At 31.0% G+C, this 15,211-nt stretch overlaps 1 protein-coding gene across 5 annotated transcripts in view; it reads right to left on the bottom strand.

Annotated features, from left to right (window-relative positions):
* Window positions 1-15,211, bottom strand: part of LOC129961870 (tyrosine-protein phosphatase 69D-like) — a 666,258-nt gene that overhangs the window by 317,861 nt on the left and 333,186 nt on the right. For all 5 annotated transcript variants that reach the window (XM_056075481.1, XM_056075482.1, XM_056075483.1 and 2 more), the window contains one exon: window positions 10,568-10,855. In XM_056075481.1, coding sequence (XP_055931456.1) covers window positions 10,568-10,855 — 288 coding nt within the window. The remainder of the gene's footprint in view (window positions 1-10,567; window positions 10,856-15,211) is intronic.

The following is a 15,211-nucleotide window of genomic DNA, read 5'->3' as shown; positions in this document are numbered from 1 at the left end:
ATATAGATAACAGGAAAAAAAAAGACTCCATTACAAGAAATGCCGTTTTTTTATTTTTTAAATAACTTACTCAAATTTTTCAATTGTAGAAGAAACTACATATTTCCCTTACCTTTTTTTATAATTAGTTGCCGTTCCTTCGATGCTAATCGGTCTCTTTTTTGGCAGTCTTTCAAGGATTTTTATGGCTTCTCTATTTAGGACAAGATAAATCTTACGCCGATGAATCGGTTGGCGACAATTATGCGTAGAACTCAGTAACGTGGAGTCATTAGGTTGTCTGCAAAGTTTTTCTGTAGAGGTTACGGGGTGATGTATGGCTTCCGATTTGAATACAGCTCAACGATATGCCAGGATTGGCAAAAAAATTCGTAAGGCTTCTCGGCCTAACCTTTGCCAAAGAGATTTGCATTTGATTGTTGTCAACAATGATGATCTTATTGAAAACAGATTGTTTCGACTTATGTTCAACAAATTTTTTTTGTATATTGCGCACTTATCAGGTAGCTTATATTTCGGTTATGTTAATGCGATTAATCTGTTTTTTTAATAATGATACCTGGAAAATGATTAAAAATGTATCCTATTGGCCGGTTACCATTAATATTAATCACTGTTAGTATTAATATAAATCAATTATTCATATTGACCATAGCAGATAAACACACACATAAACACATATATTCAGCAACAATTCAAGTTCCTATTGAGAAAAGATATTTAATGTATTACTACCACATTAATTGTACTAAAAATGTCGCAAGTATTAAAAAAAAAGGAGTAATTTAATCCATGTCTGATAGATTTTAAAAAGTACTAAAGATTTCAAACTATCTAAAGAGTAAATTATATGAATCGAAATAGATTTCAGATTGATATCGGATATCTAAATAGATTTTGGACTGAAGAAAAAATCCACCAAGAATGGCTTCTATGAAATTTTCTAGCTTATTCTTTAATAAACTTACTATTTCCCTCTTCCCACACAAAATTATGGACTCTGGGTTAGACCACGAATGTCTTGCATGGTATTAACGAGCAACAGCATATAATATACATCTTTAGCGTGAAATACACATAATATACAACTTTTCACACTATGAATACATCTTTTCTACTATACATATTTTCATACTATGAAATATGCACCTTTGGCATGAATCTAATATTTTTACTGCATCTATCATCAGTGTATGCATTTTGAGCATCTTTCTTTTCCATTCTAGTCAGAAATTGACAACTTTAGTCACGAGGAAACACCGATTTATGCTATTGCATTTACAAAAATGCTAAAGTACAGACAAACTGTCAACTATTTGACATATTTAGTCCAAAGCTGTATAAGGTTCTGTATTTTAGAAGCCAAGATTGCATACTAACTTTATCTTCTTAGCTCTTTTCATTTTGTAGTTATCGACTCAAAATTATTGATTTTGTAGTTAGCACTCAGAAAGACAGACAGATTTACAGTGAATGGGCTTGTATGTGATAAAAATGTACAAATTTGCCTTAAATTCATTTACCAAATATTATTCATTTAGCTCAAAGCATTTGTGAATTATCGTTTTCACAGATAGACAATCACTTACCATACCAAAAATGCTTTTTTGAACTCAAACACGTTTGAAACGTGGACATTTGTCAAAATCTCGAATTTTTGACGATTATAATACTTTCTCCATACTTTGGATACGAGAAAAGAAAAGAAAATGTTAAAATTGAGAAAATAATAAAGTAAGTGTGGCTAAGGCTTTTTTTTGCCTATTTACAATCGAAGAATGTTATATTCAGTAATTAAAAATTGGATGCATATATTTTGTATTGTTCACATATAACTTAAATATACGTATATGCATAGATTGATTAATTTTCATAAGTAATTTAAAAAGTGATTCCTTTTTGTAAATTTTATTACATAATTTTGAAATTCTTGCTAATCATGCTTGCTAAATTCAATTTGCATAAATCAAAGTTTTATCTATGTTTGCGATTTTATTTTTACTTAATTTCTGAGATGTGTCTTTCGAATATCTGTATATCTGAAATAATATAATGCCCGTTCGGATATCAACAATTTTACTGTAATTGAACCATCAGAAATACTTGTGATTTATTTTATTCTATGTAATGAAATACTGTAATTAAATCAAAAGTTACATAACGTAACCAAGTTGATATTCAATTCAGGTAATTCAGTTTTGTGATTTATTGATTTTTTTTAATTGATCATTCAATCGATGAAACTTATCTTTGCGTACTTCAACATTCTTCCTTGCTAATACTGACGCTCATAAAGTCTAATCGTCTCCATTTATCGTGAAAATAAACCTTAGATGTATTGGTTCACATTAAAAAAAATAAAGGTTTCTTACAAGTTTCTACATTAAAAAAATGAAAAATATATTTGAATTATATTTTATATAATTCTTTTATATACTTTTTCACAAACCACTTTTATATTTTGAATGCAAATTTTAATAGGTGGGCAGGAACAACAAAAGAAAACATTTTTTTGAAAGCAAATAAGGAATTTTAGTTTAGTTTAGTTATAATAACATCCCAATTTTTTTAAAGCAACATTAGGTTTATTATGAGATGAACCTCGTAATTTTGAACTGTGGTCAGATTATGAGGACTACACCTGAGCTAGTACTGTTCTCACCAAATTTTTACACCACACCAGAGGGAAAGTGTTTCGACCCGACGGATTTAACGTGCACCAGACCAGCTTACACGACAGTACATCGGTGAAATCGAGTCTCGAACCTGAAGCCCTGCGTTTCCGAGATCTTACCAGCAGACCACCGCGATTCCAACAAGTAATAAAACCTACATTTAGATAAATTGTATTATAATATACTAAACAGAAATCTCATTCCTAAAAATAAATAAGAGCATATAGTGGAGTATTAATATTTTGTTTTAATAATAATTTAATAAAAAGTGATTAAATTTGAGCATTCTAAAGGAAATCCCGATTTTTGGAACAAAAGCAACAATAATACTGATAAGAAAAGTTGAGTCCGTTGTGCGAAATTTATGCACATTTAATTCTTTTATCAAACGAAATAGAAAATGGGAAAAATGACGTTTTTGAAAGGCATCCTTCATATTTTTAATTTTAATTAAATTCTGCCAATGTATAAAAATACTTTCTCAGATTTTCATATATCTGAAATTTTCTTCAAGATGTCTTCTGGCATAAATGGGAACGTACATTTCTTTGGTGGCCGTTTTATCGATGGGGGGCGAGGGGAGGGACGCAAACGATTATTAATGATTCATCTGTCAACGAAATGTGTCCTTGAGGCAGCTAACTGTTCGTTGGGGTCGCAGGAAGATCTTTAGTTTTGCTTTTATTATTACTATGACTTGCTTCCTTTGGAATGTGGCCCACTTTTCGATTCATTTACTTTTACTCTTAGAGAAAACATCCCCTGATCTACTGTGGGTTCCGTGGATGTTTTTATTTTTCCAGCTCTTCTTTTACTTTTTCTTTTCGCGGAGATTTCTTCTCGGTCTCTTTCTTTTTCATCCTGACAGACTGTTGTGAGCTGTTCAAACCTTTTATCAACGTCTGGGGAGTTTCTTGTCGTATTTGGCAGCTGCAGAAATATTTTCTGTCAAAAATGAAAAACTAAAAGAAAAAAAATAGTAAAGATAGAAAAAAAGGACCGTATTTTAATGCTGTCGAAAGTCCTGTTTTATGGTCGGTGAATGTGAACCATATGGAGAATTTTCTTTGCTGGAAGTGAAACGCTGGAAAAAGTAAAAGAAAACTGGTCGAGTATTTTTTTTTATGTGGGAGGTTGACTGTAGTAAACGCTAGACTATTGAAAGAAAATAGAAGTGAATAATAGTTTCAAACACCTCCTAAAGTACATTTTTTTACTGTGGATCATTTTCCAGGATTTAAACAATAAAACTAGCAGAAGTAAGTTCCTAGTTTTAAAATGCGAAATTAGCAAATAAATTATAGGTAATCAAATTCCTATAGGTAAAGACATTTGTATATATTGACATCTCATATATATAGGATGTCACAAGTGGAATAAACTTTTGTTTCCCTAAATATGGAATATATATATATATATATATATATATATATATATATATATATATAATGATATTTTAACTCTAATTTCAATTTAATAAATTTTCAAGATTTTATCTCAATTTAGCACATAGTAACTTCATTCTAAAATATTCTCTTATTTCGTGATCCAATTCCACTGTCTCTACTTAATTATTTCAAGAGAAGCTTTGTTAAATTGTTGAATCTGCTGAAATCTAACTTTCCCACACTGCGCGTGAAGAGATAAAATACCGCTGATGAGGGAAATTCGTTTTTAAAATCTCCCTGTGTTTCCCCTGCCTTCTCCACGCATGTAACGAAAATCCCTATCGAAATCTCGTAATATATTAGTACTATGAAGAAATGTTTTCCCTATCAAAATCATAGGTTATATAAGACCAGGGATAAAATGTCCAAGAGCTTTTCCCTCATTCCTTTTCTGTGTCGTTCTGTGTGCTCATCGCTTGTACATATGCCTGCTTCTTCAAAATGAAATAAAACGACGTCGCGAAATTAAAAGTATCTTCACTATCTTCAAACTGCATTCTGCTTCACATAAAATAATGCTTATATATATATATATATACTTCAAATTATAAAGTTTCATTAAATATGGTGAGTAATTATACGGTATCAATTTGGTTACTATGAAGTATAATAATATTTTTTTAAATAAATTTTTATGCGCTCCTATTGAATAAAAATGTCATATAATAAAATACTTCTCCTCCATTCATTAATGGAGGAGAATTTTCTATCTATAAATTTTGCAGATATATGTTTGTTTTTAAATTTAGAGGGACTAACCACACATTTAAATTAAAAATTTGTTTCAAAAATCTAAATTTATTTAATGCCGAAAAAATATCATATGCAAATATTTTTCTAATAGTACGTCATCCAATTGTCATGACTTGAAAGGTATCTTCTAACAATGCATAATTTTGTTCAGTTTGATTTGTCGACATCTCTAGTTTCGACTTCATAAAGAAGGAAAAAGAAATCAAATATTTAAGATATCTCCGAGAAGTACTGAAATGCTGAACATGAAAACGAAATTCTTTGTTCGCAGTCGTGTCTTTCAAAAAGAATAACGCATTTCAGTAACAAAGGGAATGTAGATGATTTTTGCTAATTTGCAATCACAAAGCTTGTCTTGTAGAAGAATACAAAATGTTGTTTTTCGACTTCCTGACACCTTTCCAGGAAGTATTTTTTTTTTAAATTTGTAGCGAGTACAAGCTATAAAATCCTTACTTTCGCAAAGAAGAATGGGGAAGAAGTGATATAAAAATTGATATTTTGGGTTGTTTTTCAAATAATAATAAAATAATTAAAGATGAATAAAATGTTACAATTTGAATCTACTTAAAGTAAAATACAAACATTTCGTTTTGGGAAACAGAATTTAAGTTCAGAATTAAGGAAAGAGGTCAGAATCAGCTAAGTTTCATCTTTATACTTTTCAACTGTTTTTGTGATTTTGTTTGACTGCTGACTGGTTTATTTATTTTTGACTCTTTTTTAACTTTTTCAAGGCAACTGAAATCTATATTTTTCCGCAGATTTTAAACGTAGATGCTGCAGCCAGTCTACCAAAATTTCTCACTTTTATTTCATTGTGAATTATTCATTAAGCCAATGTAATTTGGTACTACAATTTCTCGCGGATCAAAAAAATTGGCGTAATGCCAAATATATTGTTGATAATATTCTTTATAAAGTTTTTTTTTAATATTTTTCTTATGACATGTAAGGGAATTACAGTATTCAGTTGGTGTTTCATGCTGGTTTCTCTTTCAAAATTTTTCATTTTGATAATCAAAATAATTTCGAACACATTAAGAAACTAGTAGAAATAAATACGAAAATGGTCAAAGAATAAATATTTTGTATTTTATTTAAGCACAGTAAATGATCTTATCTTTTGTAGTATTACAAATGTACCAGTATTTTAGAGTAAAATATGCTAATTAAAAATCAAATTAAATCTGATTAAAATTTGCCTTTGATTTGCATTAACATCTCCATATTTTTGTCACATTTGGTTGCTTGTAGGTTCAACTATCTATCTTAACTGCTCAAGTCGATAAATAAACACACACACACTGCTTTATTATCATTTGAGACACGATAACTTTGATCTTTGAATTTTTATCTGAGAGAATGATAGTAGCAATAACCACTTCATTTTAAAAATTCTAACAACTGTAATTTGTTTTTTTATCACGTCTTAGAGGAGAAATGATATATTGAGTTTATCAAGTCTTTATTTCCTAAGAAAACAAATAATAAAACTATCATCTTTATTATTCTCCATTTGATCTCTTTTTTTTTAAGAAAAAGCAAAATTAGGTTACGACTATCACAACACAGTCGATTGATTTCTGCCTTTCTATTTTGATTTCCAATAAGCTTCGCAGTCAAGCGCAAAGGTACACATATTTCGTCTCTATCTGCTGCTGAGGTGTTAAATCTCCAGTCGTTTGTACAGGCAGAAATAACTCATGCATATTCCGTATTGATCAAACATCTTTTGAACTCTGGAGAATTCCGTTGATCTAACAAACGTCAGATCTGCATAAGTAAACAGGGAACAACTATCGTATTAGCTGCGACGATTTTCTCAGTCTTTTGTTCAAAATTCCTTAGGCTGTGAAAAGGTGCACATCGGTTGCTTCAAGCGAATGGTAAAAAAAGAAATTGCTTTAGTTTTAACACTCTTTTGGGATAATGAGTTCTCGATGATAATTTTGTATTTAATTTTCATGGTATGATAAAGCGGAACTTGATTAATTAACTTTCACGAAATATAATAAGGATGATTTTATCAGCTCTAAGTATTCTTTAATCTTTTCTTCGCTTAGAGACCTTTTATGATCGAGAAACATTTGAGTCCTTATTTTTATTTTTATTCCCAACTCCCTCATCCTCCCGTCTATTTAAAATCTGAGAATTTATTAAAAAAATTCATGACTGATTTTTAAAAATTCCCTTCCCTTACAGTCTTGAAAAGATTTAAGACGAATGTTATATGATGTGTTAATAAAACGTTCACTTTAAAATAAATATGCAACCATTTTTTAAAAATTCTGCTAAATCAAAATGCTTTGTGCACAGAATATTTTCTGCATGCAACTACGCTAAAAGATGATAATAATGTTAAAGAAAACCTCAAACTCAGTGTTAATATGCTAATGTAGCATTACTCGACTTTAGTACATGCTTACTATCTATTTAAATAAACCTTTCTTTGCTATAGTTAAGAAATAGCAAAGAAGGAATCCGAATCATAGGCGTAAAATCATGGCAGACAATGTGCTAAGATCATAAGAAAACTTGTAAATAGACTGCCTCACGAAACGCTTGTGAATCGTTCGATCAAATTGTTTTCTTGACGAACTCTATACGAACTGTGGGAGCGACCGAAATCAGCCATCAGTCACCAGGCGCCGATGAAGGAAATTAAAAGTCAGCGCTTTTGTTTACAGATTTCACCTTACAATCATTTTACGAGGTTTGCATCCAACCCATATATAAACTATTGGTTGGAGAATGCCTTTGTGTTCACTGAAAACCTGACAAGATTTAGTTTGCGCTATACCATAAAACCCTGTTCACACGAGCCGCGCACTATTCGCAAGTAGTTTGTGCAATGTAGGCGACCCTTTAAGCTCTATGATTTCAAAATTATATTGAAAGAATTCTTTGGTTCATTATTCCCGGACTAAGTCATCCTAAACTATGAAAGTTTTGAAAATCTGAATAATGTTAATAAAAATTATCGAGGCGTTTATATTTAAGTTTAACATACTGAATCGCAGTGACGACCGTTGAAGTCTTATTATGACATAAAAGTTTTTGACTTGATACGACTTTTAATTTTGATAGGAGCCTTCTCATATATCTCAAGACAAACAGCTTTTCAATATCAACACTATTTAAGAGCTATATCAAGATAACTAATTTACACTTTATCGGTTGATTCCATAAAGATTATGGAAACACACATTCACATCACCTTCTTATTCATTACTAACAACAAATTTGAAAGTGTATATATGGCGCTATGTAGTCCAAACCAACCAATTTATCAAATTTGGCACATAGTACTTTGGGGAGTTTGAATCTGCATTTCTGAAAGATTTATTTTGAAATTTCAATTAATTAAATACTAAGCAAAACTTTGGAGATTATCTGCGATAGCTTTAGAAAATATTATTACATAAAATTAATATTTCATCGCATTAAAATTTAAAAAAAAAATAATTTTACGATACCAATTTATAATTGTGCAAATTTTGTTATTAAAAAAGTATTTTTTGCTTGATTTCCAACTAATACTACATTGCTGCTCTGATATTCAAACCTTTTCATTTTTCATAAAATATTTAATCATCTGATTATTTTCTTCCGTTGTTGAAAGCTAAAGAAGGGAGATTCTGTTTATATGTGGCGTAAATAAGACAAATAAAAAAGTGAAGTTACATTATCGCAAAATTTAGAAAACACATGGACTGGGTATTTACATTTTTAATATCTCTATGTCATTATGGGACTTCCCCATTGGAACATTCATGTAAAAATAATGTAAATAAGGCAGTTAAATACTACAGCTTTAATGTTAAGCAGTTAGTCGGAATCATGGATACGAAGCCTTATCTAAACGATTTATCTAAAATTAAATACAACCATATCCCTGCAGCATAAGTTGGAGCCAACTATCGAGTATGTTAGAAGAATTTGTGTTACAGCTGTTAGCAACTATTAAAGTTGTCAGTATAGAGAAAACTATATCCTGTATTATTAAGCTCAGTTAAAAGTTGATTTTGATAATTACTTCTTTAATAGTAATTTGTAAATTTATGCAACAAAATTTTCAGTAACAGAAATTCTGTGTAATGAAATTTCATTTAAAAAAAGCTTAATTATTTTATCAAATTTTTCTATATCTTCATGACACAGTGCTTTAAAATTTCTTATTGATTACAATGGAAATATGGAAGAGAAAATAGTCTGGATAGATAGGAATCAGTGAAAAGACCGTATGCGTAGAGGTTTTATACTTATAATATATATGAAAAATAGTAGATGAAATGTGCAAGATAAGAGACGAAAATGGTGGTTGTTTGTTTTCAATTAAGGTATATTACATATTTCACTACTTTTCTAAAAAAGTAATTTCATATCGCTAAAAACCGGAAAAGATTTAAATGGTATCTTAGCGCATCGAGTTCTAAGAAAAAATAATCGCCTATCGATATTGAATATTTAAGAATCGACCAAAATATCAACTTTCTACTTTCATAAAATAATGCAAATTGATCAATTTCCGAACAAAATAACGTTTTTCATCATTTTCATTCATGGCATAAAAATACTGGAGATACTTGAAAAAAATATAATATTCATCGGTACAATATTCAGAGACAAGTAACTTATCTCAGTGTTTCCTCAAACGGAACACCATTATATTTATAGTCCCATATGTCTGATGATCATAGGATTACCTGATAATTCTAAATCATTCAAGTATTGGTTTGGAACTGACCATAAACTAACTGAGGGCACTAATGTAAACCTAATCAATTGAAAGTATGTTTGAGGAGCCTTAAGTGCTAATCTGTTAGATAGATAAACTGTATTAAAATTTTGATAATGAGTTTCCAAATATATTTAAAATCATTTATTGCATAATATACTCTTTGCCTTTTGCTTTGAGGCAAAATTTGGAAATTGAAAATTTCTGCTTTATTCAACCACAATCGTCTAAAATACGAGTATTTGTATCAGGATGATATTGATAGAAATCAGGCATTTGTGTACATTAATTTGCAACAGAAAAAAAAAAAAAAAAAAAGAGTGCAAAAAAAAAAAAACAATCCTCCAGGAATAAACGAATAAAAGTAATAAATTGATCTAAGCGATTCATACTAAAGAAATATAGCAGTTACTTGTTGAAAGTAATATTTGTAAACTCCACTATATAGCTCCCATGGTTAAATGGAAGATTGCCTAAACGTTTTAAAGACCATGCTATAGCATGATTTTGGCTGATGTAAAAAAATAAAAACAATTGCACGACGAGATTTTCGAATGAATCCGTGGCTGTTTCTCACATCATGATTGCTTCTATACAAAAGAAATCCAGTGAATTGAGGTCCGAGAAGCATGGAGATTGAACCACAGATCCATCATGCCGATTACACCATTGAGGGTATGTTATTCTTAAAAACATTTGATGGTTAAAGGAAAATCCGGTTCTCCTTCGCTGCACATAAACTCTGTTTCACATTTCGTAGCGCCTTACAGATTTGTGCAGAGAATCACACCGCGGAACGGGACAGTATTTAATGACTATGCACATTGTGCTTCTAAAGTGTTGTACTTCTGAGTTTATATATATATTTTTTGTGATCCAATAGTTTGGGAACAGTATTTTTTGAGAATTGCTGCTGTCAAAGCTAAAAATGACAGATTGAGAAAACTCACCTAAAACTACGACATCCTGCTGTGCCATCAGCATGTCTTGATCGTTGCGAGCGGCGCAGTAGTAAGTGCCGTTATCCTGCCTACGAAGGGCGCTGATTGTGACCGTGGACAGCACCCGCACATGGCTGAGAGCATCTGTCTTAATGAGGACGCTGCCCTGGGGCCACGGGACGTCCCGCGACCACGTGACGGTCGCCCTCGGGTACGACATGGCCACACATGATAGCGTCACCGCACTGTGGAGGGCAGCGGAGGTCACGTTCGATCCAACTTCCAAGCTCAGGGGAACTACAAAGAAACGAAATGAGATATCAGTGCAAGAAGACCAGAATGAAATGCAGAAAAGGAATTTTGAGATACATCTTCATGAAAATAGATATTTAAGTTGTTCATTTAAATTGGAGTTTTATCGACAGTAATCTTTATTATGGAATACAATGAAAGCGCATGCAATTATTTATTGATCAGTAATTTTATAGACAATTAGTCGCCTCTGGCGACCAGCTGGTATCCTGTGAGTATTGGCTATATTTAATTTCAGAAAAATCATTTTTTACAACTCCATGTTCATGATTCCGCTAACCTTTTAGACGTTAACCCTCCAGCTGTGTATCTCGCAATCTCCACGGATTGGCAATAAGTCCATTTCTGTTCCATCTCGCGTTTTTCGCAGTTTAGAGTGTTTATTTTTACGATCACAGATTTTTATTATATTGTATTATTATCGTGTAGCATATAGAATCAGTTCACTTTGTTTGAAAAGTATTTGAACTTATTTACAAACAACGCATCTGAAAAGTGATTGAAAAGAATTACGCAGCCAGTGACTTAAAGCCGTGTTGACTTAAATACATAAGTTTTGTTTATCCTGTACACGAATCTTTCTGATGAAGACAGTCTCACAATATCATAGCTCTATTAAAAATACACATTCACGGTTGATTTCTCTTCAAAATTTCGTTATATTTAACTTCGCTTTTGTTCGTTTTATGAACCACACAGATTTTAAATAAAATCTGTTTTCTTTAGACTTCAAAAACTGAAGATCACATGATTAAATACTGTATGAAACAATGAAGCAGTTTAAATTTCAGGACAACAAGCAATACAATGTTGAAAATTTAAAAAAAAAGTTTAAAAACTTCCAGTAATTTAGGTAAAATTCGCTTGACTATTAAAATGCAGTCATAAAAATACGATGTTTTAAATTTGGTAATGGTGTAAAATTTATTTTTAATTAAATATTAAATATCTTAAGAATAATTTAACTTTAAAAGTTCGAAGTAGAAAATTGTTTCCTTAGAAATGCCTCCTACAATCCAACGTAAAAATTTTAGGTCACTGACTTTCACTGTTTAATAGGAGATATTTTGCAGATAAATGCATTTATTTTCTGCTTTCAATTTCACTTTCAGGTCGTATCTAGTAAAGGGATGTGTGCTAAATGTTTCAAAGCTGTCTGTTACGAGTCACGGATATCTATTTCTTTACAAAATTGAAGAGGATCATGCATTTTTATTGCTTGCATGCAGTAATTTTTGAATAACGAAGCAGCAGCATCTAAATAAACAAACAGATAGAATTTAATGGCATAAATTGATTATATCAAACTTATTTGAATTTTTTAATTATTTATGCTTACAGCTAAAGAGTTGAGTTATCGATCGTGTTTTCTGTTCGGTTTTAATTAACCTTCCTATAGAAGTTTTGGAAGAGCGAAATTTGTTCAATATACTGCATTTTCCTGCCCCAGGACTAAAAAATCATAAATCACAGCAAAGAAACAATCTAGAGCAAGGGTCAGCAACTCGTAATTAAGGCATGCGACTTCATTCTCTCAAGCAATTTTTATCTTTGCACAGAACAGGAGATTTACATCAGATGTTCGTGATTTCTTAGAAATTCTTCTTCAATTTATTCAAATTCAATTTATTTTCGCTAACAAGAAGAACATTTTAGATTTTCTTCTTGTTTTATTTAATAGATATTTTAATATTAGAGACAGAAATTCAGAATTCTCAGAGATTTCAGAAAACTCAGAAGTTTCTTCTTTCTTATTTAGGAATTCAATAGTTCATAGTAAACATTCAAAATAATTCTAATAACAAAAATTTAAACAAAAATAAATAAAACAATACAACTTTAAAATATGAGCTCCCATTCATATTCGGTATTTTTTAATAATTTTGTTAAAGGATATCTTTTCCATGCTGACCAAGCTGAAGTTATTCTATCGTAAATCTTAAATGCTATCTGTTCCATTTAAAAATGCATAAACGATTTCCATTTCTAATTTTTAAAGTGTTCTCGCAATAAGAATGAATTATTTCTCTATTTTCTTCTAAAATCATTTGAAATTGTCGGGAAAATTTAAATAAAATCTTATTCGAGAACATGCATTTGGTTCTATATCTAGAGATACAACAACAAATAAGCGAAGCTTAGAGTATAATATTAGAGTTATAAAATAGGCATACAAATAATTTATCTTTCAAGTACAGACCAAGACTAATACCTTTTTGCTTTATAAAATTTCACATTGATTAATTAAAATTCTAAGTTATTGTTACAGAAGTAAATACCTCGAAGTGATAAAAAAAAATTCTCTTAGAAAGCAATTAAAGAAATAGCCCCGAGGTGTACACTCAAACTGTTTAAATTCTATTTGAAGCAATTTCACACGTCCTGGTCTTAGGGTCTGTCTATTGAATGTCAAGAAACACACATTAAATTTTATTATAGAAATGTTTCCTTTAATAACTGGAGGGCCGAGATGGCCTGGTGGTCAGGTCTCGACTTCGGAACAGGAGGGTTTCAGACTCGAGATCCGATTCCGTCGAAGAACCGTCTTGTAAGTCTGTTTAGTGCACGTTTAAATCCGTCGGGACTAATCGTCCTCAAGCTGGTGTGGTGTAGAAGTTTGGAGCGGGGGAGCTCAGATGCCATCCTTGTCATATGATCGTGATTCAAAGTTACGAGGTCCGTCCCCAAATATCCCTAGTGTTGCTTTAAAATGGAACGTTATTAAAACTAAACTAAAACCTTTAATAGATGGAAATTACGCTCGAAACTTCCCAGGAATTTCAACTAATATTAAACCTAAAATTCACTGACCAAAATTTGCTAATTGCGTGTATGATATAAATGAATCATTTTGTTGAAGAAAGGTGAACATTTCTTTTCGGGAGGACAGAGCCAAGAGATGATGAGTCGAAGCAGAAAAATGAAAAGAATATCGATACATCAGTTTTCCGTGCGCTGTCGGAAGCGCTTGTCACGGAGTGCTGCAGTTCGTAAACGAGGTTAACTGTCTTTGCCCTGTCCTCGACTGCCCCTACTTCTGCTCATTTATGAGAAAGATAGTCGAAGAGGAGGAATGTAGAGAAGTATACGACATAATTGCGAGAACCGATGCGTTTTATTAGATTTATGGTTGATAAAGCAAGGCTAAGAGATAAGTGCATCTATTTCAAGAATGAGAATTTTTGAAAATTTTTAATGAGGATTTATTCTGCTTAATAGATTATGACGAATTTTTTATAAGACATTGATAGTTTTGATAGCTGAGAACATGATTAATTCATTCAAGTAGAATTTAAAATTAATAGGATTTATATGTATAAACACAATAAACAACAAACCAAAAAAAATTGGTGGTACAAGAAATATATTATGATTTGTACTCGGGTATGCAACACCAGACTTTAACAATATAAAATAACAAAGCGAGTTAAATAGCAATAATATAATTTCATTAATTTTATCTCATTAATTGCTTTAGGATCCCATTAGTCCGTTTGATAGTAACCTGACTTGGTATATGATGGTACATCATAACCTATCAAATGTTCTGCTGCTGGCATTATATAGAAATCTGGCGAAATGAAACATGTCTCAAATGCCATCTTTTGTATCTGATCGCATGGAGACGTTTGAGACGTGATCAGATACAAAGGGCGCACATTTGTCTGCAAATATCCATGTATCTCTGAAATGGGATATTTATTCAATTTCATTAAGACAGCTTATTTTGTAATTTTATTTGAAATTTGTTATAAATAATTACAAATATTATATTTGACTACTCTAAAACTATTTGTGTAGAATTACCTGTGATGGTTAATTAAAATCTGTTACCATTAAGATATATCCCTTCCCATCCTCTTAGTTTGTCAAATATCAAACGTATCGTTTATTTAGTTGCTTCAGCGAATGATGCTAATACTACAGCTTCGATTATCAGCAATGGGGAATGATGTTATATATAAAAAAGGATAATTGCCTGTGCAACTAAAGATCTGATTTTACAAATCATAGGATAATTATAGGCGCATTTAACTACTTGTTTTAGTTAAATATTAGATCTGAAATAAGCCGGTACATATTTACTTTTTCCTTTAATTCACGATGCATCCCAAAATTAAATGGGGCTACATGACTGACGTGCTTCAAATAAGAATGCATTGATAAAATTTTTCTGAAACGTTTAAGTTCTTTAGATTTTCTTCTCTCCAATTGAAAGGCCATATTGTCAACAAGTTTTTAATTTAATTTGAGTCACAATAAGGAGATAAAAAGGAAAATTAAAACTTTTCCAATTTATGATTTACACAGAAACATTTTATATAGCTTGACTTTATTAAC

Source organism: Argiope bruennichi, chromosome 2, assembly GCF_947563725.1.
Source record: "Argiope bruennichi chromosome 2, qqArgBrue1.1, whole genome shotgun sequence".
In the NCBI taxonomy this organism is placed as follows: Eukaryota; Metazoa; Arthropoda; class Arachnida; order Araneae; family Araneidae; genus Argiope; species Argiope bruennichi.
Note: the sequence above shows the minus strand (reverse complement) of the source record. Positions and strands in the feature narration are given on the sequence as shown.